At 45.9% G+C, this 25,381-nt stretch overlaps 1 protein-coding gene across 2 annotated transcripts; it reads right to left on the bottom strand.

The window, feature by feature from the left end:
- Window positions 1-1,553: 1,553 nt before the first annotated feature.
- Window positions 1,554-23,466, bottom strand: LOC310691967 (von Willebrand factor A domain-containing protein 5A-like). Of its 2 annotated transcripts, none has more exons than XM_083472286.1 (18): window positions 23,102-23,466; window positions 20,706-20,802; window positions 20,280-20,482; window positions 19,635-19,857; window positions 18,393-18,565; window positions 15,273-15,387; window positions 13,878-14,059; window positions 13,457-13,545; window positions 12,739-12,883; window positions 12,180-12,259; window positions 11,987-12,101; window positions 10,378-10,542; window positions 10,117-10,220; window positions 6,063-6,268; window positions 4,426-4,617; window positions 2,882-3,033; window positions 2,233-2,356; window positions 1,554-1,740 (listed from the first exon to the last, which is right to left on the bottom strand). In XM_083472286.1, exons 2-18 carry the CDS (start codon window positions 20,743-20,745, stop codon window positions 1,661-1,663), a joined length of 2,388 nt encoding a protein of 795 aa, XP_083328412.1. In that variant the 5' UTR covers window positions 20,746-20,802; window positions 23,102-23,466; the 3' UTR covers window positions 1,554-1,660. The 2 variants fall into 2 exon arrangements, with proteins under 2 accessions (XP_083328412.1, XP_083328411.1); XM_083472285.1 differs by having other exon boundaries at window positions 15,198-15,387; window positions 23,102-23,244.
- Between the last annotated feature and the right edge of the window lie 1,915 nt (window positions 23,467-25,381).

Below are 25,381 nucleotides of genomic sequence, written 5' to 3'. Positions count from 1 at the left end.
GCTACATCTTTCTGTCTTCATATACTTGTGATCCCCGTGTTCTCCAGGCACAGAGTGCCATCTGGTGGTCCAAGCAATGCTTGCCTGCTTGGCATACAATTTATTCTAGCCCGATCAATTCAGCGGTCTCTGTGCGGAAAAAGTTTGCTTGACAAAAAAGCATAAGAGGAAGTTATACCTTTCAATATGACCCAGTTCCAGTCCTTGGTAAGAGTAAAATTAGAACAAAATACCATCACAGGTTGATGGCGAGACTTTGCTCTGTCTGAATCCATCTCAATTTACAGACAGGGTCATGCTACAGCTACACCATCTATTACAAACCAGCCCCATTCTGCAAAACAGCTCTGCTCAGCTGAAAAGATACAAAGTATCTGCTTATCTGTAAATCACACTACAGGATTTGTCAATTGCTTGCAGATACTTTCAGTCAGTCCCTTTCCCCTCAATGAAAGCTTTGTCTGTTGACAGCAGAGCCTGAACATGGGAATACCTGCATCACTGGGCAATTACCCTTTCCCCAATTTGCAAACTTAAAATTGAAAGGTTACAAAATGCAGATCAAAAACTCAAAACTCAAAAGACTGTAACAGTACAAGAAAACATTATAGGTGTCAAAAAGACCATAATGCAAATGGTAGGCAAATCCCTCGGAGGACACTTCATAATCAGGGCATCACCACTGAAAAGGCTCTCTCTGGCCATCATCTGTCTTGCCTCATTAGGTGGGGAAACCTGGAGAAAGGGTTCTCTGATGACCTTAAGGACTAGGCACATAGAGCTACAGAAGACAGTCCTTCAGGTAACCTGGCCCAAATCCATTTGGGGCTTTAAAGGTTAATGACAGCACTTTAATTGGGCTTGGAAACTGACTGAGCTGCTTCATATGTAACACTAAGTCGAACTATGGCTGGCCATGAGGATTTCTGGGGAGATGGCAGCTGCTGATCTGTCCTGCTGCTGTGAGCTAAGTAATGGTTTGGGGCTCAGCAGGTCATTCAAACATGCTGCTGTGAATTAAGCCATGGTTTAGGTCAGTGGGTTGTTCAAATGTGGCCTCATGGTTTGTCTCGCCCCAGACCAACCGCAAGCTGTTACTCTAAGGTTGATCTCAGTTTAGTAGCTCGTGGTTTGTTTGAAGAAGAGAGACTATGTGCTTGGGCTTGGACAACACACTAAGCCAAATCAGAACTCAGAACAGTGTAGCAGCAGCAGCAGGAGTGTAGCAGCCACAATTTCCTCTCCAGGAACTCTCACATTCCCACTTACATGTTGAAGAGAATTGTTGCTTCCACAATGAATGACTTTCAGCACCCACCTATACAACATTCATTCTCTTTTTTTAAAATTAATTTTTATTGAGTTTTCCATATTTATCATAATCACATTTTGTTACATACAACAATAACCTTAAACATTGCTCAAATGAGCACAGACTTCCTTCCCTCCCTCCTTCTGACTTCCGAACATCTTTACTAAATTCTTAGCATCTCTATAACCCCCTTTTTACTTTCTGACTTCCTATTAACATTTCACACAGCTTGGGATTGATGACACCCTAGTGGGAATACAGCTGGGTACACTTGGAGGGGGGGGGGGAGAAGAGTGAAGCAGAAACTTCAGTTTTAAAAGGCACAGAGAGAAAATTGCAGAGAGAAACTCAGATTTCAAAAACGTCCGGGCTCACACCACTTCCAAGCATTGCATTGCCGGCCTTTACACACTCAGCCAGCTGAGGCCCTGCAGACAAACAAATAAGCAGTTAGCTAGGATTAATCAGTGCCACTCACCTCACTGCAGCCTGTGCACAAGTAGCTTTCAAACAGGCCTGTTCATTTCTCTCCATTCTATGCCCTCCCCATGATGGAAAAGTGGGGACATATCCACCTCCGAGCTGGAGATGAAGAGTGTGTGCCATGCTAATGGTACCACTGCCTTCTGCATTAGCATTTGTTTGGAGAAAATCTCTATGGTGGGAGCTAGGGAGTAGCAAGTTATGCTGCCCAGACTGGAGCTCTAGTGGTGGGGCAAGATTTTTTCTTTTTAGTGTGGATGCTAAATTCACAAGAAAGAGGATCGGGCTGGACCCAAGTAGGGATCAAATAAAAGTTTAAATGAAGCATTGGTTGGACTGGGGAACAGAAGTGCTGTCTCATCTTCAAGCTTCAGCCTCTCCATCATTCTTCCTCACACCATCCTAAGCCCGCCCGCATCCAGCTGCCCACAACTCACCTGTGGTTGCATGGAGCCAACTGAGAGCTTTTGCTTCCAGTAACTCCCACTCATCCTTCTGCTCCATGGCATTGATGTGGAGCCATAGGATGGCCAGCACTGTCGCCCATGCGTTTGGGGCCACCTGGTAGCGAGAATCAGGAGTCAAAAGAGAGAAACATTGGACCCTGGTCACTCACTGGTCCTGCACATGCATGGCAATGCTTAAGCAAAATAAAACCATGGTTAAGTGTGACATGTTGGAACTATGGTTACAATTTAGCGACAACCCAGGTTATGAAGCTATGGTTTGAAGCAGGTTTGAAAACCATCGTTTACCTTACTGCTCATTCAAACATCATTTCTATGGAGGAAGCCATAGTTAAGGCAGTTTCTCCAACCTTTCTGCTTATAAGATGAGAAATAAGCCTCTCCTGCATCTCATTCTACATGATCTCTATAGAGGGGCTTTTGCCTGGCAATCTAAACCCTATAGCTTCATATGTATTTATGTATGTATGTGTGGCAGAAAATTATGGTTAGTGCTACCACATCCCCTTGTTACACGCCCCAAAATCATGGGTGGCCATTTATATCCATGGACATCCAGTCAGATTGCTGTTGCCACTCTGCTCCCAGTAGATGCCACTGGTTCTGCCACAAAACCTACCTGGGCAGGTGATTTGCTTGAGATCTCAGCCTCACTCAGGCCTAGGATGCTGGCCAGGTCAGAATCAAGTGGCCAGGAGCCATCAGCATTCTGCAGAGATACCAGGTTCAAGAAAGGGGATTCCTCTTTCTTGGGGGTGGGCTCAATGTCCTCTGCAAAAGAGCCATTAAAAATATGATCAACTTTAAGGCAGCTAGTTTCAAAGTGAGTCGGCTGAATGCAATCTCCCTTGAACAGCTGACACTGAGGAATAAAGAACAAGGGAGCTCCATTGCACTCGGTACCCCGTTTGAAAGTTTTGTGAAACTCTCTGGCTGGAAGCAGAATGCTGGACATTTCATCTGACACAGAAGTGTTACTAAGGGCTTGATGGGTTGACCACTTGGGCTTGCATGCTTGCTGGAACAAGCACAGTTGCAGTATACTATGTTCTCATTATGTCCAATTTCTATCAAAAGATGGGAGGAGGTATTCTGTACCAGCTGAAGCTTCTCAGCTCCTGTACAAAAGGCAGCCCCACAGTGTGTAGAGAAGGCTTCAATCTCAAGGTTGCTGAGAAAAGCGTGGATGGTACTTCCTTCATTGCACTGGCAGGACAAGTGCATTCCTTTCCATCAGTATACATAGGACAATAAATAGCTGAGCCAATGGGCATATTGTTTCTGAGAGCTCATCCACACCTTGTTCTTCTTGCTGCTTTCCTCTGGGAAAACCCATGGTTTAGTACTGAATCAGAACAAATGGAAACTGAGTTTTCCATGGATTGCTGTTTGTTCCGATTTACCACTAGAGAGTGGGTTTTCTGGGGAAAAGTGGCAGAACTGTTGCCTTTGTAGGAAGCACAGGACAAGCAGAAAACCGCTCAGACTCATGTTTTCTGGGCATGGGGCAAGCAGGAGTGTGGATGAACACTGACTCTCCCTCCTAACTGGACACCTTATCACCACCTGACAGAGAAGCCCTCGTCCTGCGTTTAAGGAAATTCATCAACATCGAGACTTCCGATATGTGTTGCCACATATCCAGATTTTCCCAACTTTCAAGTGATTCCCATCCAGACACTGCTTTAGACGGCCGAATCCTGGCAATGTTCAGGAAATTCCAGATGTATGGCAACCCTAACATAGCTTGTCTATTACAGGGGTGGCCAACTCCCGAGGGACTGCAATCTACTTTCAGAATTAAAACCTGACAGTGATCTCTGGTCAAAGTTGTTGAGCTTTTTTTGGAAGTATGAGATAGCCCATTTTATAGGGCTTTTTTTTTTTGGGGGGGGGACTTTTAAGGGATTAGTTGCTCACCAAAACAATGCTATGAAAGCACTTTTCCATTACAGATATCAGGAGAAAATCCAGGCAGGGGAGAGGGGGCGGGGCTGGGTGCTCTTAGGCAAAAGCAAAGGGAAATGAGCCCGCAATCAACAGCCATCGACTGCAACCTCCCGGGGATCGACCTGTTGGACATCCCTGGTCATTAGTTTGACAGATGTTTCCAGTTTCCACTGTTTCCAGTATCTGCCCTGCATCCATTACATGAGGACTGACCGCAAAGAGACTCCGAACATAAGATGTCTTCACTCTCATTCATGCAAACACCAGAGCAAGGGACGGGAGGACTTGGCATACTGCACATCATATACATAGGTGCTCCTCCTCCTACTAGTCTTCTGCTCATGCTGCTCATGCCAACTGAATGTATCATAGCAGGTCCACCAGGTGCTGAAAAGGGCAATAGATCTAGCAGGAAAAGAAAAGACATAGCTCATGTGATTTTTTTGGTTGCTACCTTCCAGGATATAGCAAGTTTATTTGTATCCTCCCAGTCTTCCAACAAGCTCAGGGTTGTCTAGACCTTGACAGCAACTGCAATGAAAGCCCACCTCTCTTACAATAAGTGTGCGGTGGGGACGCTGGAAAAAGTTCCAAAAGAATAGTTCAGACTTCACAACAGAAGATTTGTTATCTATCTACTCCTATCTTTACACTGGCCTAGGAGCACACTCCTCCATCTCTTGAACATCTATATCTTACTATCTGCATTAAAATGTAAGGCCGTCACCATGCAGTCCCCATTAGAGGATTCGCAGTGCCTCATCACAATCCTGGATTTGCATGGAGTCAGGGTGGGGTAGGGGAGCAAAGGAGAAGACAGGATAAGCAACACCAGTGGCTATTGCACAGGGGCGAGAAGGCATGAATACTAACAGGGGGAAAGTGGTTCTAAATAACAGAGGTTTGAGTAAAGCAGGGATGGAGAATAACTGAAAGGAAAAAGGTTATTTTAAACAATGGCAGAGGTTTGAGTAGCATGAAGGGGAGTAAGCTGCAGTTTAAAACAAGGTTTGAGTACAGTGAGAAGGGGCAGAAGGGAGAAGAGAAAGGCTCTGTTCTGTATAGAACCCATCTGTTATTTCTTCTTGTTAAAACTTAAAAAAAATTAAAACCCTCAGTGCTCCTCCATCCCTGCTTTACTCAAATATCTAAGGGAGGTATGAAGGGTGGTGGCCTTTTCAATGGTGGCCCCCCTCATTTATTGAATGCTCTCCCCAGGGAGGCATAACTATCACTAGCTGTTTGTAGGTGCCAGAGAAAAACATTCTTATTCATTGAGGCCAACAGATCTTAATTTTAGTGAGGTGTATGGTAGAGTTGGGTGTGAATTTTTAGCTGTATTGTTCTTGTTTTTAAAGTTGCTTTGAGTTTCATGTTTGGAGAAAAACAGCTGATAAATAATGATAATAACGATGATAATTTTATGTGCAAAATGCTAAACAACTGATGATTTGAAAGGGAACTGATTTGAAACTGATCACAGTACAGTGGTACCTCGGGTTAAGAACTTAATTCGTTCTGGAGGTCCGTTCTTAACCTGAAACTGTTCTTAAGCTGAGGTACCACTTTAGCTAATGGGGCCTCCCGCTGCCGCCCTGCGATTTCTGTTCTCATCCTGAAGTACCTCTTAACCCGAGGTACTATTTCTAGGTTAGCAGAGTCTGTAACCTGAAGCGTCTGTAACCCGAGGTACCACTGTATTTGAAATGAGCTCCCTGAAAGCACAATCAAATCAGCTCCTAGTCATCTGGACAGGTTCTGCTAGATGGCACTAAATAGATGTGATGGCATTCAACCAAACTCTCCCTTAGTGACCAGGGCTCTCCCACAATACATCTCCTTGAACTTACACGGATGGGGAACGTCTCGGCGGGTGAGAGGCCCTTGAAGTGGCGTGCCCAGCTCTGTGTTAATTCCCACATAGGCGGTCTGTGAACACACCACGCCTGAACTCAGGCTCGTCTCCAGAGCCAGGCGTTGTTTTTCCTTTTCCTTCTCCCCGACCCCCTCCAGTTCCTGCAGGAGGGCCTGAGCTGCCAGACGGTGAACAGGGAGCCTGCAGAGAGGGAAAACAGGGAGCATGGAGAGAAATGCTGGGACCATTTGGCATGCTGTAACCCCCTTAATATATTCTATAATCCAGATTTGCCAATGGACAGGGAAGACTGGATTTGGATGGCCAACTCGCTTGTGAATCAGAGGAGAGCATTCCACAAACTGGGGGCCACAGAAGAAAAGGTCTGTTCTCGTGTTGCCACCTTCTGGATCTCTCATGAAGGAGGCACATAAAAAAGGGTGTCAGAAGATAATCTCAGAGTCCAGGCCGGTTCATATGGAAAGCGGAGGTCCTTGAGGTATTGTGGTCCTGAGCTGCTTAAAGCTTTATAGGTCAAAATCAGCACTTTGAATTGGGCCTGGGAAGTAAATTGGTAGCCAGTGCAGTAAGACCAGAATCGGTGTAATAATAATAATAATAATAAGAATAAGGATAATAATAATTTATTATTATTTGTACCCCGCCCATCTGGCTGGGTTTCCCCAGCCACTCTGGGCGGCTTCCATAGAAACCAAAAATACACTAAAATATTACACATTAAAAACTTCCCTGAACAGGGCTGCCTTAAGATGTCTTCTGAATGTCAGGTAGTTGTTTATCGCTTTGACATCTGTTGGGAGGGCGTTCCACAGGGTGGGCGCCACTACCGAGAAGGCCCTCTGCCTGGTTCCCTGTAGCTTTGCTTCTCGCAATGAGGGAACCGCCAGAAGGCCCTCGGCGCTGGACCTCAGCGTCCGGGCAGAACGATGGGGGTGGAGACGCTCCTTTAGGTATACTGGGCCGAGGCCGTTTAGGGCTTTAAAGGTCAACACCAGCACTTTGAATTGTGCTCGGAAACGTACTGGGAGCCAATGTAGGTCTTTCAAGACCGGTGTTATGTGGTCTCGGCGGCCGCCCCCAGTCACCAGTCCAGCTGCCGCATTCTGGATTAGTTGTAGTTTCCGAGTGACCTTCAAAGATAGCCCCATGTAGAGCGCATTGCAGTAGTCCAAGCGGGAGATAACTAGAGCATGCACCACTCTGGCGAGACAGTCTGCGGGCAGGTAGGGTCTCAGCCTGCGTACCAGGTGGAGTTGGTAGACAGCTGCCCTGGATACAGAATTGACCTGCGCCTCCATGGACAGCTGTGAGTCCAAAATGACTCCCAGGCTGTGCCCCTGGTCCTTCAGGGGCACAGTTACCCCATTCAGGACCAGAGAGTCCTCCACACCAGCCCGCCCCCTGTCCCCCAAAAACAGTACTTCTGTCTTGTCAGGATTCAACCTCAATCCATTAGCCACCATCCATCCTCCAACCGCCTCCAGGCACTCACACAGGACCTTCACCGCCTTCACTGGTTCTGATTTGAAAGAGAGGTAGAGCTGGGTATCATCTGCATATTGATGGACACCCAGTCCAACCCCCCTGATGATCTCTCCCAGCGGCTTCATATAGATGTTAAAAAGCATGGGGGAGAGGACGGAACCCTGAGGCACCCCACAAGTGAGGGCCCAGGGGTCTGAACACTCATCCCCCCCACCACTTTCTGAACACGGCCCAGGAGGAAGGAGCGAAACCACTGTATAACAGTGCCCCCAGCTCCCAGCCCCTCTAGACTGTCCAGAAGGATGTTACGGTCGATTGTATCAAAGGCCGCTGAGAGATCCAGCAGAACTAGGAAACAACTCTCACCTTTATCCCTAGCTTGCCGGAGATCATCAACCAGTGCGACCAAGGCAGTTTCAGTCCCATGATGAGGCCTGAAGGGATCCAAATGGTCCGCATCCTCCAGGCATGCCTGGAGTTGTTCAGCAACCACATGCTCAATCACCTTGCCCAAGAATGGAAGATTTGAGACTGGGCGATAGTTGGCCATACTGGCCGGGTCTAAAGATGGTTTTTTAAGAAGCGGTTTAATGACCGCCTCTTTCAGCGGATATGGGAATGTTCCCTCACGGAGGGAAGCATTCACCACCCCGCAGAGCCCATCGCCCAGCCCTTGCCGGCTTGCTTTTATTAGCCAGGATGGGCAAGGATCAAGGAGACAGGTGGTTGGTTTCACGCGTCCAAGCAGCCTGTCCACATCCTCGGGGGTAACAGATTGAAATTGATTCCATGCAACTTGACCAGACAGGGCTCTAGAACTCTCCTGCCCCGGCCCTGCTCCCACGGTGGTGTCTAGCTCCTTCCGAATATGAGTGATTTTATCTGCAAAAAACTTTGCAAAATCGTTGCAGGAGATCTTGGGGTCTTTACAAGGCCCCGGTGGTAAAGGTGGTTCCGTTAAATTGCGGACCACCTGAAAGAGTCTCCTGCTGCTATTTTCTGCAGATGCAATAGAGGTGGTGAAGAAAGTCTTCTTCGCCATCGCTATCGCCACTTGGTAGGCTCGACGTTGAGCTCTAACCTGTGTCCGGTCAGATTCGGAGTGAGTTTTCTGCCACCAACGCTCTAGCCGTCTCAACGATTGTTTCATCGCCCTCAGCTCCGAAGAAAACCACGGGGCTGTCCGGGCTCCATGCAATCGGAGAGGGCGCTTCGGAGCCAGACAGTCGATAGCCCTGGTTAACTCCGCATTCCAGCGGGCCACCAGGGAATCAGCTGAAAGGCCATCAACATGGGATAAAGCATCCCCTACCACTCTCTGGAAACCATTTGGATCCATTAAGTGGCGGGGGCGGACCATCCGAATTGGTCCCACCTCCCTGCAGAGGGGAAGGGTCGCGGAGAAGTCCAGTTGCACCAGGAAGTGATCTGACCATGGCACTTCTTTTGTTTCACTATTACTTGGTGTCAGATCACCCACGTCACTAGAGGTGAACACCAGGTCTAAGGCATGTCCATGACTATGAGTTGGGCCAAACTTATTCAGGGACAGCCCCATGGAGGCCATGCTTTCCACGAAGTCCCAAGCGGCCCCTTGTAAGGTCGTGTCGGCATGGATGTTAAAATCCCCTAGGACAACCAAACTAGGTGTCTCCAGGAGAACATCCGCCACGACCAGAAGCAGCTCGGACAGGGAATCCTTGGTGCAGCGGGGAGGTCGGTACACCAAAAGGAATCCTGTACTGCCCCCTATTGCCCAACTTCTAGAACATGCACTCAGAAAACTGGATCTTCCCAGTAGGACACCTGATGCAAGCTAATGACTTCCTAAAAATCACTGCAACCCCCCCTCCCCGCCCACATGACCTGGGTTGCTGTGCATAAGAGAAACCTGGTGGGCAAGGAGCGGCAAGGACAGGCCCATCTGCTTCCTCCAACCAGGTCTCTGTCACACATGCCAGGTCAAATCCTCCATCCACAATCAGGTCGTCGACGGCAGTGGTTTTATTCATAATTGACCTGGCATTACACAGCAACACCTTCAGGTCATGTGGGTTTCCCCTGTTGATTCCAGTATCCATCCAGTCAAGGCCAGACCCGGAGGCAGGGATAGTCCTCAAACGACTAAATCTGCCTCCTCAGTAATGACATGGTCTGGTCTTAGCGTAACTCCTCCTCCTGCCCATGATCACTGAGATCGGGTGTCCCAGTGCTTCCCCCCCTGTGGAACTTGTCCCAGCCATCGTGTGGTCAAACCGTCTTGCCATGGTGAATTCTGCACTAGCTGATTTTTAAAACTGTGTCTGTTTTAAAGTAAGGCTGTGAAATTTTCTTGGTTTTCTTGTTTTATCTTTTGTAAACTGCTTGGAGGGTTGCTGTTGTTTTTGTTTTTTACAATCAAGTAGTGTATAAATTAAATTAAGCAAGCAAACAAATAGTAAGATGAGAGCTTTCCAAGTCAGCCTGTAATTACACAAAGCACATCGTGTTTGTCAAAAGCTATGGAGTGGAGGGCAGAGGCAATATAATAGGAGAAGTCTTACCTGTCACTCTCCTGAGCCTGGAGTGAGAACTTCATTGTTTCTTTGAAAGTCTGGTCTTGGAACTGGTACTGAAGAACAACAGTCCCTTCATTGGAGCCTGAAGACTGGAGCAGAAGAGAAAGCATCAGAACTGGGAAAGGGCGAGAAGCCTTCGGAACAATACCTTCTGACATTAAAAACCACAAATAAAGCCAAGTTTTGGTATTCAGGATAGGAGAGAGGCATTATTCAGTAGTTAAGGTCCTGGTGGTCATTGCTTACCTGATGCTGCCCACGGATCTGGGCATAAATGAGGCAGCGCTGGCCCTGGAAGATGACCTGTGGGCCTGACCCCACAAGCTCAGCCTTCAGACCAGGAGGCAAGTCCCAGCTCAGAGAGATCCTGGTCACGGCTGGCTGCAGGGCCTTCTTCAAAGACTGCAGGGCCTATGGGAAAGCAAGAATTTTGCAATGACATTAAGAGAATATCAAAGTTCCTGTTCAACTATCGCTTAAAAATAAGTTTCTATGTGAAATTGTTTTGAAACTGTGTGAACAGTGCTTGCAAAGGAGTCAGGAGAGGGGCTGGTGAAGATGCCATCTTGGTTTCTCCAAAAGCCACTGAACATAGAATAGAAACCCACTGGACAGACTCTGAGCAATGCAATGACCCTGCCACATAGGGGACGCTAAAAAAGAACGGAATTGATAAGGAGACAAGAGATGCTATGAGAAACCAATTTCTTTATTCCAGAAAAACTATGGCATTGAGATGGTGTGATGGACAGGAATTGGGTCTACTTGTGACCCAACGACCAGTGTCAGTTGGGGAGTAGATCAGCCAATTGGGAGAGAGAAATAATGGAATTTAAGTCTGAAACTGACAGTTACTGTCAGGACTGTCAGAAATTGCTCAGGTAGGGATTGCCTAAGGGTTAGATAGGGACCTGGGTTTAGAGATTAGGGTCTTTCTGTCTGGGTGGGCAGAAGGGGTTTCTGGCTCTCTGAGCAGGCTCACCATAGGGCTTGTCTGTTAGAGAGAACAGATTGCTTTCAGTAGCTTTCAGTTATAATTAAGAGATTGAACCTTCTCTGCCCACAGACAATCTATGTGATGGGCAGGGTATAAATAACAAAATTATTATTGTTGTTATTATGGATAGGGGAAAACAATGGCCAACCTAGAAATGATTACTCTGTCCAGTGACAGATTGAAAGTGTTAAGGCAGTTATTAACCATCTTTGAAACAAAGTACTGTACCTTGCAAAGGAAACCACTAAGCTACAACAACCCCTTTGCATAGAAACCACTAGGCCCTTCTACACTCGCCATTTTGTGGGTAGATTCAGCAGCATACTGGCAGATTCAGGTTGCACAATTGTGGTTGATTTGTGTAACAAACTCACTTCCTCCCTAAATGATTGGATTTCTTGCAATAAGGAAAACAACAGGAAAATGCACTGGGAAGCGTGAAGTAGCAATGGCTTGATGCAACGGTCATCCAACCTCCCCATTAACAAAGCAGAAGGAAGGTTCAACCAAAAAGGAATCTGGAGGCAACCTATGTTGCTTTTTCACAATGTGTTTTCCAAATGTCCCATAAAGAAACTCCAGCTGTAACTCTAGCTGGGCGCTGCTAGCTGTGTAAGGTTTCAACATGCAGTCTAGGAGGAGAGTAGAAGGCTGAGCAAATGATCAATCCAAGGGTGCAGCCCTTATGACAACGCCTTATGAATCTGGGCTTCATGGATGCTTTGCAGAAGTAAGAAAATGTGCTATTTTGGTGAGGAGGGAGCTGAGATTCCATGCTCTGATGGCAGGGAGGGATCTAGCAGTGTCCCTGCCTGGTAAGGACAGGCAGAAGAGGAATGTGGAGCTCCTGAGCCTCACCTTGGCCTGCATGCGCTCCTTGCCTGTGATGAATTCAGCACTGCCTCCGGCTGCACGGGCAATTCCTTTGATGAGGGCTGTGGAGGCCCCTTCACCAATGCCAAAGGAGAAGCACCTGTCAGAGAAAGAGGAGGTGAACCTAGGCCAGGTGCAGAGAGCTGCGAAAAGCTGCTTTCCCTCTCCCTTGCCTTACCTGTGGGAGGTGCTGTGACGTCGAACTTCAGCAATGACCTCATCTGTATTAAACACCTCTCCATCCGTGAACACAAAGAGCTAGAGAGAGAGAGAGGGGGAGGGAGGGAGGACAGAGAGGTATCAGAACCTATCCTATTCCCCTTTTGAAGTCCATTTTCAGGGCCCGGTTGGATTCAAATCCTACATGTAAACAGGGAAAACCAGCCTCACTAACAGCGACCCCCTCCATAGTGCAGCTGACCCTAGTAGCGCACACCATTGGTGCCAACCAACTGCTTGCAATGAAACAATCAGGGGCTCCTGGTAGCTTCTATGTAGCTACATCTTATATGATGTCAGATATGGGGCAGTTGGGCATGATATTGGGGGTGAAATGGCCTTGGGAGCCAAATTATGGCAATGCTGGGTGGAATGAGATGCACCGGTTGAGGGTTCCTTCACCCCTGCCATAAAGGAAACTTCTGAGATCCGGCAAAAGAAATCTCATTTCAGTAACTCTATTCCCAGGCCAGCCCTGAATACAGGAGAACAATGCCAATAACTACAGGACTCAATACCTGGCGAGGATACCCTTCTCGGCATGGCTGACTGTAAATGGCCTGCAGCGGCTGCAGAATCTCTGTACCCCCCAGATCGGCTTGCAGCTCCTTCACCCGTTGGAGGGACTTGGACATGGTCTCCTGGGTGTATTCTACACTCTGCCTGTAGAGAGTTTCAGAGAGTCAAGGAGGCAAAGGACCTATTTTCCTCCCAAGCTCAGCCAGTTCCCCACCAGGCTTTTTTTTTTACCTCCCACAACACTCCACGTTTCCACCAGAACCAGCTGTTTAATTGCTCCCCTAAAACTCACCCACTCAGATGCATACCCTTCCTCTCATCAGTCAGTACTCAGACTGTGCTATGCCTCATCAAAGTTAGAGAAAAGCTATGTTTACTCTGCAGCTAGCACGGAGGAAGAGAAACAGCAGGACTTGGAAGGTACACATGGGGAAGAGGAAGATTTGAGGTAGCCAGAGAGGAGGACAGAATTTCTAGGGGTCCAGGATGTACTGCTTTGCAGATGAAGTTTAGAAGGCAGCTTGCGAAAACATCCCTTCTGGTTGGGAGAATTTTTTTCAATTCCTTGGTTAAATCTTTTGGGGTGCACATGTGCACACACATTGACATCAAAGGTCAAGTAATGTATCTAGCACCTTGTTTTATTCTTTACCAGTGACCAAACATATAAACAGGTGGAGAAGTCGGAAAGTAAAAGGTCTGTGACAGTACACTCACGGGTAGAAGGAGTCATAGGTGGATCCAAAGCCATAGATGTTGAAGTAACATCCCAGAGGGAGACTCTTCAGCAGGAGAATCAGGGTCTCCTAAAATAAGGTAAAAGATGAAGCTACGGGGATATCCCAACCCACCCTTTGCAAAGGGCTGGACTAGATGACCCTCAGGGTCCCTGCCAACTCTCCAATTCTATTTTTTTATATAATCTTTATTTATAGTTTTCAGTTATGTGAGTGTTTCTACAACTCATGAATTCCAAAACTTTAAACATTAAATCCCAGGAGACACTGTCAAATGCCAACTTTATAATTCTATAATTATAGGCCTTCCCACAAGGATCCTCCCACCTCCAGGCTTCCATTACCCTGCCTTCTCCAAAGCACAGCACCGTCCCTCCCTATGCATCCAAACATGTGGGTACCTTGGCGCTCTGAATGCGCATAGGTGAATCAGGTGAATCAGAGCTATACTCGGTGTTGCACTCCATGCTGCCAGAGCGATCCAGCAGGAAGAGGAATTCTCCAGTTGCCTTCTGGCTTGGCTTTGGGGCAGGGGCGCTGGGGTACAGAGTAAGCAGGAGAGCCGGGTCCCCCATCAGCGAGGCTGTGTTTCATTGGAAAACAGTAGATCCAGTAGGTACTTGGCAATATCCCCTCTTTCTTTCTTTTTTAATATAATTTTTATTTGCATTTTTAATAAAGAAACAAAAACACACACATCCTAACCCCCTTCCCTCCACCCACCAATTATACAACTTTCATATCAATCACAACATACACCTAAATACAGTGGTACCTCGCAAGACGAATGCCTCGCAAGACAAAAAACGCGCAAGACGAAAGAGTTTTCTGCAAGACAAATTTCCCCATGGGCTTGCTTCGCAAGACGAAACGTCTTGCGTGTTCTTGCGAGTTTGTTTCCTTTTTCTTAAAGCCGCTAAGCCGTTAATAGCCGTGCTTTGCAAGATGAAAAAACCGCAAGACGAAGAGACTCGCGGAACGGATTAATTTCGTCTTGCGAGGCACCACTGTACCTAATGACTCTCTCTTCTACCCTTTTCCTGGTTTATTTACTTTTCTACTAAATCATGTATTATTCCAAATTTTTAATGTTCAAATTTCTTTCTCTGTTAATTTCTATTAGCTCCTATTCTGCTGGATTTACTCAAAACCTGCTAGGTTATTTACTTGTTTATACTGTTTCTTAAAATATTCAATAAACATTTTCCAATCCTCCTTATTTATCATCCTTTTATCCTAACCTGTCCGTTATACCTGCAAATTCAGCATATTCAAGCAGTTTAATCTGCCACTCTTCCCTAGTGGGTACCGTACTTGATCTCCACCTTTGTGACAATAAGATTCTAGCCGCAGTGGTGGCATATTGTAATAAATTCTTTTGTTTTTTAGGGACTTCTGTTGTTACAATTCCCAAGAGGAATGTCTCAGGCTTTTTAGGGAAGGTTTTTTTTTAATACCTTATTTAATTAATTGTAAATTACTTCCCAGAATCCCCTGATTACTTTACAGGACAACCACATGTGGAAAAAAGATCCCTCTACTTCATTGCATTTACAACATTTGCCTTTTTCATTTTTAAACATTTTTGCTAGTTTGGCAGGTGTTAAGTACCATCTATGGGTCATTTTTGTCGTATTTTCTTTTAATGCTTAACACGCCGTACGGTTCATATTTACTGTCCATAAATTCTCCCATAGAACATAATTAATATTATGACTCACATCCAGTCCTTTCACCTCTCAGCACCCTTTTGAGTTTCTGACCCCACGTCCTCTGTTGCCTTAGGCTTTGCTCACCTGGGGCAGCCCCAGGCTTCCCAGCCTCTAGGAGGGCGCTGGGCTTGTGAACATCCTCGTAATATACCAGCAGCTCCACATCTCTGTCAAATTGGTGCCCTTCAGCCAAGGAGACCTTTGGGGTGGCAAAAAGAAGCAGAGCTTGAATGCTGGGCAGAGTTTAAACCACTCCCCTCTAAAGAGCTCCCACATATATTTATGTGTGCAACGCAACACATTTTAAAATATTGTTACCGATTGAGATCTTTAATTCTAAAATAGTGTGTCATGAGAGATCACTGAGGTTACAATAATCTATTAAAGAACAGATGGTGGAATAAGTATTGGGTAGAGACAGCTGCCTGCTTTTACTCATGCACAGAAAGCTCTTGTTTCCTTTACTTTCAAATCTTCTTCTCAATGTTGGTTTCAAAGGGACCATTCAGTAACTCCCACTACAGACACAGAGTAAAAAAAAACCTTTCCCATCCTAAGGGGAATTCTGGGACTTCTTGTTTTTGGTGAGTTTGGCTCTTCAGGTTGACAGTGAAGGCCAGAACCTAGGCTAAAGAGGAAGACCAACTTGTGAGGAAGTGGGGAATACAGAAGGATGTATTCCTTCAAGTTTGGGAGACAACATGGGAGTAGCAGAGCAGGCAAAAGTGGCCAAGGCAGCCATTGTGAACTTCTCTTTGTACATTAGGAAGCAAAGCTAGAGATCTCACAATATATATATATGCACGTATGTGTGCACAAAGATGTATCCATCACAAACTTAAGTAAGATTAGGTTTGTAAAGTAGAACTAGAAAAAAGTAATATATTAAGAATGAAACACCAAAGATGCAATGTTAATAAGAACTCAAAGATTAAGGGATGACGAGTATTGGGGGAGGGAAGTCACATGGGTGTATTATTTGTTTTCTTTGTATCATTATTTTGTGTTTTGCATTTTTGATTAATCAGTGTACTGTATATCTTTGGAATTACACACACACACACACACACACACACACACACAGATGTATCCATCACAGTTCAAGGGCATAGTTCATCCAGGCAAAAGCACACAAAATGGTCACCAAACTGCAGTTCCCAGTCCGCTTTCAAAGCTTGTAACATGGGTTGCAGGGGAAGATGCCTACAGCTTGTATTCTTAAGCCACAGGAATGCACTCAAGGATCAGACCTTTTCTCCTCCTTCTATTTGCACTGTAAGGCTTGTGTTCCATCCCGTGGTTACACTACAGTGAAGTTTGCTCATGCATATAGCAAGTTAACGTTTGCATCCACTGAGGTTATCACCCCATGACACAGTAAGTGTGGGTGGGGATTTCTGCTTAAAGACAAGTGGCCAGACTTACTGAGCTAGCCTTGTCACATGACAATGAAAGAAAGGGCTACACTGATCCCACCATAGCATGGCCCACCTGATCCAGATCTCCTCATCCTGCCCTCAAGAGCACCATACCATGTTATGTATTTTCATGTTTTTATTCATTAAAATTCTATCCTACCCTTTCCCCCAAAAGGAGCTGAGGGCATGAAATGAAGCAACAATGCAATATTAGAAAAATAAAGAACACTTAAAAGCATTAACAGCATCTAAAACCAGTTATATATCCCCGTAGCAAGGAACCCTAAATGTTAATCGCAAGGAAGTCGTGATGCACCTCACCAGAGAGGAAATTCTATAAATGGGGAACCACCACCCAAAACACTTTGTCATGGGTCAGGGCCCACCAGGCAGTACTCAGTGATGATGTCACCAACAGGGCCGACAGCAGCGCCTGAGGTAGTCCATATTGGGCAAGATGCTCTTTTAGGTACATGGGTCCTAAGCTGTGAAGAACTTTGTATGCTAATATTGACACTTTGAATTAGGCTTGGGGGCTCACTGGCAGTCAGTGACTCACACATTATTATTAAAAGGTGCACTTATAGTACATATATTCAGATTATAGGTTCATCATGAGCTCATTCAGGATTCAAGGCCGCACCAGACATGGCATTATAAACATTGTTTAAAAATCAAACCAGCCATGCAAGGCCAAAGAAAGAGCCAGTGGTGTTGAAGGAAAGCCATATTCAGACAAACAAAAACAATACTGTTTCCTGCCAAATGGTGGTCTCAGTTAGAATTGCCCCCTGCCCACAGCTCCCACCTCACAAACTGCAAGGATGGGGAGCAAGATTCCAAACAGGGCTTGTAGTGGTGTGGCAAGGCCACCTGAAGAAGGTATAACAGGTATACCATTGTGCCTCATATGCTACCATGTCCCTTAATAATGCTTAATGTGAATGCTAAGAGTGCCCAAATGCTAATAATCAATTGCTGTGTCTCTCTCTTGCTGCTGTGCCTGCAGAAAGCAGAAAGCTGCGTTTGCAATCTGTAAAGAACATTCCTCGTGCTCATGCGATGGTCACCATGACCTGACAAAGCAGGATGTCCGAAGTTGGATACTTTCCATTTTACGCAGATGACTGATAACAAAAGGGGGGATTTTGGCTTTGCCTGCCAAAAGGGAATTTTTTAGCTCGCTTGCTGATAATAAGGTAGAAGCAATTAGTAACATCCTGAGTACATATATGGAAAAAGCAGAATGATCTTTAAATGGATCTTTAAAAGCAGTGATCTTTAAATGGACATAGGAGAATTTAGGAAGGGTTGTGTCCAAGCTCATTGGTTTGATTTTGCTGCAATTTATGAATATGTAATGCTTAATGATGTTTGGAAAAAGGTATATAAACCCAAAGCCCCAGAGCTCCACACCCAGTCTTTGGAAACCATTCCGCTGGGTCTTACTGCTGCCAGCAATAAAACTTTACTTTCTTTTTCTCTATTGCTGTGTTTGTGATTTTTGAGCACACCTTGAAGGTATCAGGTATTCATTTAACCCTTCACAACAGTGGTTGCGAGAGTCAAATGCTCCCTTTCACAAGCCATGGCCCCAATCCACCTTAGCCTTCCCTTCCCTTCTTTTTGTTTACAAAAGAAAACCTGTCGTGCGAGGCTACGTATGTACAATGGCACATCTACGTCAGCCATTCGACCTAACCACAGATTTCTTGTACAGTTTCCAGTGGAGAATGAAAGGAAACAAATACACCCCTTTCAGAAGCTGTTCCATTCACTATCGCACCTGGGCAATCGTACGGTCTTCTGCCCTGTAGCGCAAGGGTTCAAGGGTGCATTTGGACTCCACACGGTTGATGCCATAAGGCGACTCCAGCGTAGCACTGAGGCTGAGGGTGTAAGGAAGTGTCCCCTTGGGCACTCGTGGTATGCTCTTGGTGACATTGGCCCCTCCTGAACCTGCAGACGAGAGAACGAGAGTGTCATGGGTTATGGAACACAGTGGGCAAGCTCTCATGAGGAAAATGTTGCAAAAACAACATTAGCTACCATTACATGATATGGTGCTATAGCACACAAGGGAGGAAGAATTAGGCTGCTGGAAGTGTCACCATGAAGTGGGAACACAGCCGGGATAAGAGTGACACTACACTTTGGCTTAGTCTACATATGCAGCAGAATGAAGATTCAGAATCCTGAGTGTGTACTGTATAACTTCAGGCAGCCAATCTGAATGTTCTTCCCCATTTATCTATCATCTATCTATCAATCAATCTATCTATCTATCTATCTATCTATCATCTATCTATCATCTATCATAATTTTTAAGAGGCTTGTACATGAAAGAGAAAGGTTGACAGATGAAGCCCAGCTGGGGATGAAGTACAAATTTTACTATATGGTCAAAGGCCTGGTAAAACAACTTAAAACACCGAAATCATGCAGCTTCTAAAACACAGAGTTAAACTATATGGTGACCTCTATAAACCAAGACACAAGTACAGTGGTACCTCAGGTAAAGTACTTAATTCGTTCCGGAGGTCTGTTCCTAACCTGAAGCACCACTTTAGCTAATGAGGCCTCCTGCTGCTGCTGTGCTGCCGGAGCCCGATTTCTGTTCTTATCCTGAAGCAAAGTTCTTAACCTGAAGCACTATTTCTGGGTTAGATGAGTGTGTAACCTGAAGCGTATGTAACCTGAAGCGTATGTAACCCGAGGTACCACTGTAATTGTAACAAAACACATTCATGGGTCTTTCCAGCAGGAAAGAGGAATCTAGCATGTTTCTGTTATTATTTTGTTTGTGTCAGCCAATAAGGAGGTCAAACCCAATTCAAAAGTCTTTCCTGAGTAATTTGGTAGGATGGGAGTAAAAAATAACTAATCTCATGCTTATATAAGTTGCATACAAAGCAGCATATTAGTATTCCTAATGTTCCAAATCCACAGAGCTTAGGTATAACAAAACAGCATTGCAAGAGGCTTGTATGTGGGGCTAGTTAGTGTGTTTGGGGGTGCAGGAGCTTACCCTGAGGTGCATAGCGGGGGTTGAGGACAGCGGGCAGGACAAAGCGGATGGCCCCGTCAGGCTCTGGAGCCAAGGCCTGGACATAGGAGAGTTTCAGCGTGGCCTCCCCATCTGGAGGGAGGTTACCCAGGCTGCAGGTGAAAATGTCACTGGTGTTTTCTTCTCTTTCAAGCAGGAAAGCCTGCTGGCCTTCACTCAAGGCATCCTCATATTCCTGCTCTGCCTGCATTGGGTGGTGAAGAGAAGAGAAGAACATCAGGAGTGAGGAAGGCAAGGACACAAGCAGGTGTGGTCCCAAGAAAGGATTCCCGTTTTAAAAACAGCTGTCAACCAATTGGTTACCTACCAGCGAAGCTTCCATGCTTTTGTAACTTTACCTTGTGAAAGTAAACTATAAGCACTGTAGTATCTACACTGTGACTTTAGAATTCATGCATTAGGTTAAAATTACACCAAGCTGCAGTAGAGGAAGCCAGGAAGCCAGGCTCCCCACTACAGCAACTGGGTGTTGTTAGGCACTCATGTGAGTTTCTTGACACAAAATCTGCTTGTAGGCACAGAGTCCTCTCTAGGGAAGTCTCTGCCTCCCTTCTCAAACTGGCCACCCAATGCCAAAGGCCCTGATTCTCCTCAGACCTTCCATACCTGTTTCTTCTCTCGGATCTGGGCCTCAATCCGCGTCCCACCAATCAGGCCCTCGAAGGCATATACGGCGGCTTCATCATCCAGAGGGAAGACAAACACAACCTCCACTGGAGACTTCTCCTCATTGTGGTAGCGAAGCTCAGACACTACGTCAGCCACAAAGCCACGGACCACCACATCCACAGAGATGCTCTTCAAGGGCACTGGGGCAAGGAGAGAACAAGGAAGGCTCAATGTCTGGCCCTGTGTATACTTTGGAGAAACCCTCTCCAGTCATCTTGGCTCCCACTGCCAGGCCAGCCAGTTATTTAGGATACCTGAACCTACATCATCACATACCCTAAACTAGAAAGCTGTACATTGGCTATTTAGACTTCTTACTGCTTTGCACCAGCTTAGCTGAATAACCAAATGCAGGTAACTTACCAGGTTCCTCAGACTTTGTGACAAGGCCACAGATAATCATGACTGATGACGATGATGATCTTTGTGAAAGAATTGGTTTCCCAACAATTCAGCACAACTGTAGAAAACAAAGAATTTTTGGCTAAAGCGACGGAGAGGTCAAGTGAGCGAAGCTGACCCTCTATCAGAAAATTGCTGGGTGTAATTAGGAAAAACGGATTAATAAGCAATGAAGATATGATAGAATACAGGTTGCCAAGGTTAAAGAGCGGGTGGGAGCTGAGTGTTTATCTCGACGAACTAAAGACGGAAAGAGTTCAAGTGAGCGAAGTGGACCCTCTTATTATTTCAATATGGCCATTTTTATACTGTACCAGCAGAAAATACCTGGCATTGCTCAAAAATTGTACGGGAACTTAAAACATTATAATGCTGTTGGATGAAAGAGAATGCTGTATACAGTTCTGGGAAAAAATGGTAAAAATGTTTAGCCTTTAGTGGTACACAAAGGCTTTCATTGTGAATTCATTACTTGGGAATAAGAACTCTTGTTGGTTCTTGCAAACGCTATCTCATCATCTGTCCTAACACTAATCTTGTTTCTCAAGACTCTGGTCCTTCCTTATGTAGCCAAAATGGGACCCCCTGTGCTCAAAAGGGAGGTGTCAACAGACCCAAGGGAAGCTCAAGGTTTGCAGAAGTTCAAAACACCAGTACAGAACCTACGACACACACTGAAGTGAAACCAACCTCCAACAGCACTCAGGAAGGAAGAGATAATACAGTACAGACTTCCTTTCTCACGTTCTCTTAGACACTCACATGATGTATACAATCATAGTACCACTCGCTGGAGCAGCTGGGATAGATAAAAATCCTAACGGCTTCCAGGCCATGTGGCCAGCATGACTAAGCCACTTCTGGCAAATCACAGCAGTGCACGGAAACGCTGGGGCGGTACCTATTTATCTACTTGCACTTTGACATGCTTTTGAACTGCTAGGTTGGCAGGAGCTGGGACCGAGCAACGGAAGCTCACCTCACTGCGGAGATTCGAACCGCCTACCTTCTGATCGGCAAGCCCTAGGCTCAGTGGTTTAGACACAGCACCACCCACGTTCTCATTTACCTCTCTTTAAACACAGGACTGTGAGTCTAGGGAAGGTTAAAGGACCTCAAGGGGTTACAGTGAAATTCTGTGTTTACTGAGATTTCTTGCCTGCTCCCTGGAGGGGCCAGCAGCATTAGCACTGGATTACAGCGAGTGTTGGGAAATGCCTTCGAATTTCCACTGCACAAGGAAGGGTAGGGCTTGGGGTCAGCTACGGAACAATGCAAATCACTACTCCAAATAACTACTCCATAATGCAAAACCACAGGCACGCCTCATGAATACTGAGTCACTCTTGACATCAATATGACAGAATTAACTGTTCCATAGAAGAGCTGGTCAAAAGTGTTTGGGTTCCTGGGTGGAGCTGCAACAAACACTCCCCACCCTTAGTCAAGATGTGCTATTGCCCAGGCAAGGTACTGTGGCACCCAAAGGAGAAAACCGCATAAGCAGAAATAGGTGCAGCTGCAGTCTCTCCCTGGCCATTTTTTTTAAAAAAACTAACAACTTGCTGTCTTTCTATGGCACACAAATCCAGCTGCCTGAGGTGCCTGCCTCACTCTGCCTAATGGTAGGGCCACTCTGCAACTTTCCCCCCACCCACTGCAGGGCACAGGTGTCTAACCCTAGTTGTACCACAGGAAAAACATCCACAAGCTTAGGAGAGGAAGAAGAGGCCATGAAGAACTTATGAAGTTCTGAAGTCTCACCCGACTACATCACAGTCCCAAAACATCTCTTCAGAACAGCAGCAGCAGCAACAAAGAATGCACCTCTGAGCACATGCAGAGTGCCCGTTGGTGCAACCAGCTTTCTCAGGCTCCGGAATTAGGATGCAGAGTTTTAGGATGAGATTACCAGGCTTCTAGGCAGAGTTGTCCACACACGCTACATTTAGAAAATAAAACGGGAGGAGAGAGAGGAGGGAGGAGACCTACCAACCACTTTGGTACCTCCCTAGGAAGGGAGGTTCCTAGTAGCAGAACGAAATCGCTGGCTGTAATAAGGCAAAATGGCCCAACAAGCAATAAAGATATGATAGAATATTGATCGCCAGGGTTAAAGAGCGGGTGAGTGGTGAGTGTTTATTCAGAGGGAACAAAGATGCGGGAAGTTGGGAAGCAAAAGGGGATTTGAGTCCCAAACAGATCCAGACGCAAATACTTAACGTAACGGTGATCCAGATAATCTAGTCGGGGCTGCATTTTTGTTTACAGGAAAGAGAGAGCGAGAGAGCGATGCTATGAAGATGCGGCAGAGACGAGCCCATTCAGAAATCAAACGCAGTAAATCATTTTCTTACCTCAAAGCGCCAGCAGACCTCAATGGACGTCCTTCCTCCTCGCCTTGCTCTGCAAACAGCGGAGCTAAACCGAAAGTAAACCTTTCTGAGCTGAATGCAGAGGGACTTCCCGTTACTCCCGCCCCCAGCCAGGGAGTGTCCACAAATTCCTTACTAGATACTGGTGCGAATTTTTCCATTCCATCTTTAAGCCATTAATCTTAAAGTCATGGTGTCCTCTTGTTTTTGTTGTAATCAAAAACTGCTACCTTTCCCTTATGGGGTACACATCAGCCCTGTCCTTTGTAGGTTCTCCTTCGGAAGGAGAAAATAAGAGAGGCCAACCAGAGAATATTGAGAAGCAAAGCAGCTAGTAAGCCTGATCTTTATTAAAGCTGTTGCAACAGGGTGCTCCTCTCATACGTAGGAGAGAGGAGGAGGACTTGCTATATTAGAACGTGGAGTCGCTAGAGGAAGCATCGATTTGAGCTCTGCGTCAGTTGTGTGGTTTTTATCAGTTTTATCAGCTTTTTATTAGCTTTGATCAATTCTAGAATTTTATCGCTCGGTATCTTTTTCTTAATTATTATAAACACAAGTTTAAGCTAAAAGTTTTAGAGAAAGCCCTGGAAAGTCTCGGAGAAAGCCTTAATTAGCTCCAGGTTGACTCAATCTACCAACTACTTATCAGCAGGAGAGGAGATCAAACGCCCTAACCCAGGGGTCTGCAACCTTTAAGACAAAAAGAGCCACTTGGACCCGTTTCCGAAGGGAAAAAAACTGGGAGCCGCAAAACCATTGCGACATTTAAAGCATGCACGCCACTGCCCTCCGATCTGATAGCGGGCGGGAAGGTGACGTCGGGACGGTGCGTGACTAACGCACGCAACGCCCCCATGCGACGTCACAGCCAGTACAGCACCCGCCACAGTGGGGAGTGTCGGGGTGCACAATGCGCCTCCTCCCCTCGCTAGTATCCGCCCTGGAGCCATGGCAAAGGTGTAAAAGAGCCACATGCGGCTCCGGAGCCGCGGGTTGCAGACCCCTGCCCTAACCTAATCGTGGAAGGACACTAGTAGCTGCTGCATCTCCGTGAAAATGTCTTAAGAAAAAGAAGTGATCAGCTTCATCTCCACAAGTGAGCCCACAGCAGAAGTGCAAGCAAAGCAAACTGGATGATTTTGTCCAGAATCCAGAACCTACCACATCAAACAGAGTTCATTCCCATGTGGGGACGCTTAATGGGTGGAGACCACCCAGGGGAGAACGCTGAGATGAGCGCCCATGAACCATCTCATGAACTACTATCCGAGAGGGCACCACTCTATGTGGAAATACTCGCGGACCACTGCCTGCTGACTGCAAGAACAGTGGAGGAAATTAACACCAAACTAGAAAAGGTAACATCACTCCTGGCTGAGTTGGTGCTTTTGGCGGCCAGAAATAGCACCCTCAATACTAAAGAGACTGACCGTAGCGTTGCCCTCCAAGACCACTGTGCACAGGGGTGTAACTGGTCTGGATCTGACAACTGAGAGACTACTAATAGCCTTTCACTTTGCTGCATAGCCACCACATATGGTAGAAGTCGTCTTCTACCTCTCCACATTTCCAGCACCTTTTATTTTTCAGCCTGTACATCTTAGCCAGCTTCACTGGCGTGTGGTACCACCTGTAAATCATTTTCCACAGATTTTCCTTTAGTGCCATACACGCCGTGAACTTCATATTGGTATTCCACAATTCCAGCCACCTCTCAAAGTTGATGTTATAGCCATTGTCTATCGCCCATTTGGTCATAGCCTCCTCCACCTCCTCATCTATTGTATGCCACTCCAGTAAAATATCATATATTCTAGACAGTATTTTGTTCTTACCTTCTATAATTTCCACGTTAAATTTGGATTTTTTATCTTCAAATTCTAATTTCTTTTTATCTTCTTTTAGCAAATCATTTACCTGGTGGTATTGCAGCCACCCTGTAAATGAGTTTTTTATCTCTTCATATGGTCTAAGTTTTATGCCTTGATCAGTTTTCCATGTAAGCTCTTCATAGGTGGCATTCTTCCCTTCCATGTTAATTTTTTTAACAGTTAATACCTCTATTGGTGAAATCCACCAAGGGGTCTTCCTTTCCAATAGATTTTTATTTCTTTCCCATGCTTGGAATAGTGGTCCTCTAAAAATATGGTTTAGAAAGCCTCTGTGTACTTTCACCTTTTCATACCACAGGTACGAGTGCCACCTGTACCTGTTATCAAAGCCCTCCAAGTCCAAGATATCCTTATTCTCCAATCTTAT

The sequence above is a fragment of the Podarcis liolepis genome (assembly GCF_965112155.1).
Source record: "Podarcis liolepis genome assembly, chromosome: 13".
NCBI lineage: Eukaryota > Metazoa > Chordata > Lepidosauria > Squamata > Lacertidae > Podarcis > Podarcis liolepis.
The sequence above is the reverse complement of the archived record's forward strand: the minus strand, read 5'-3'. Positions and strand labels throughout refer to the sequence as shown.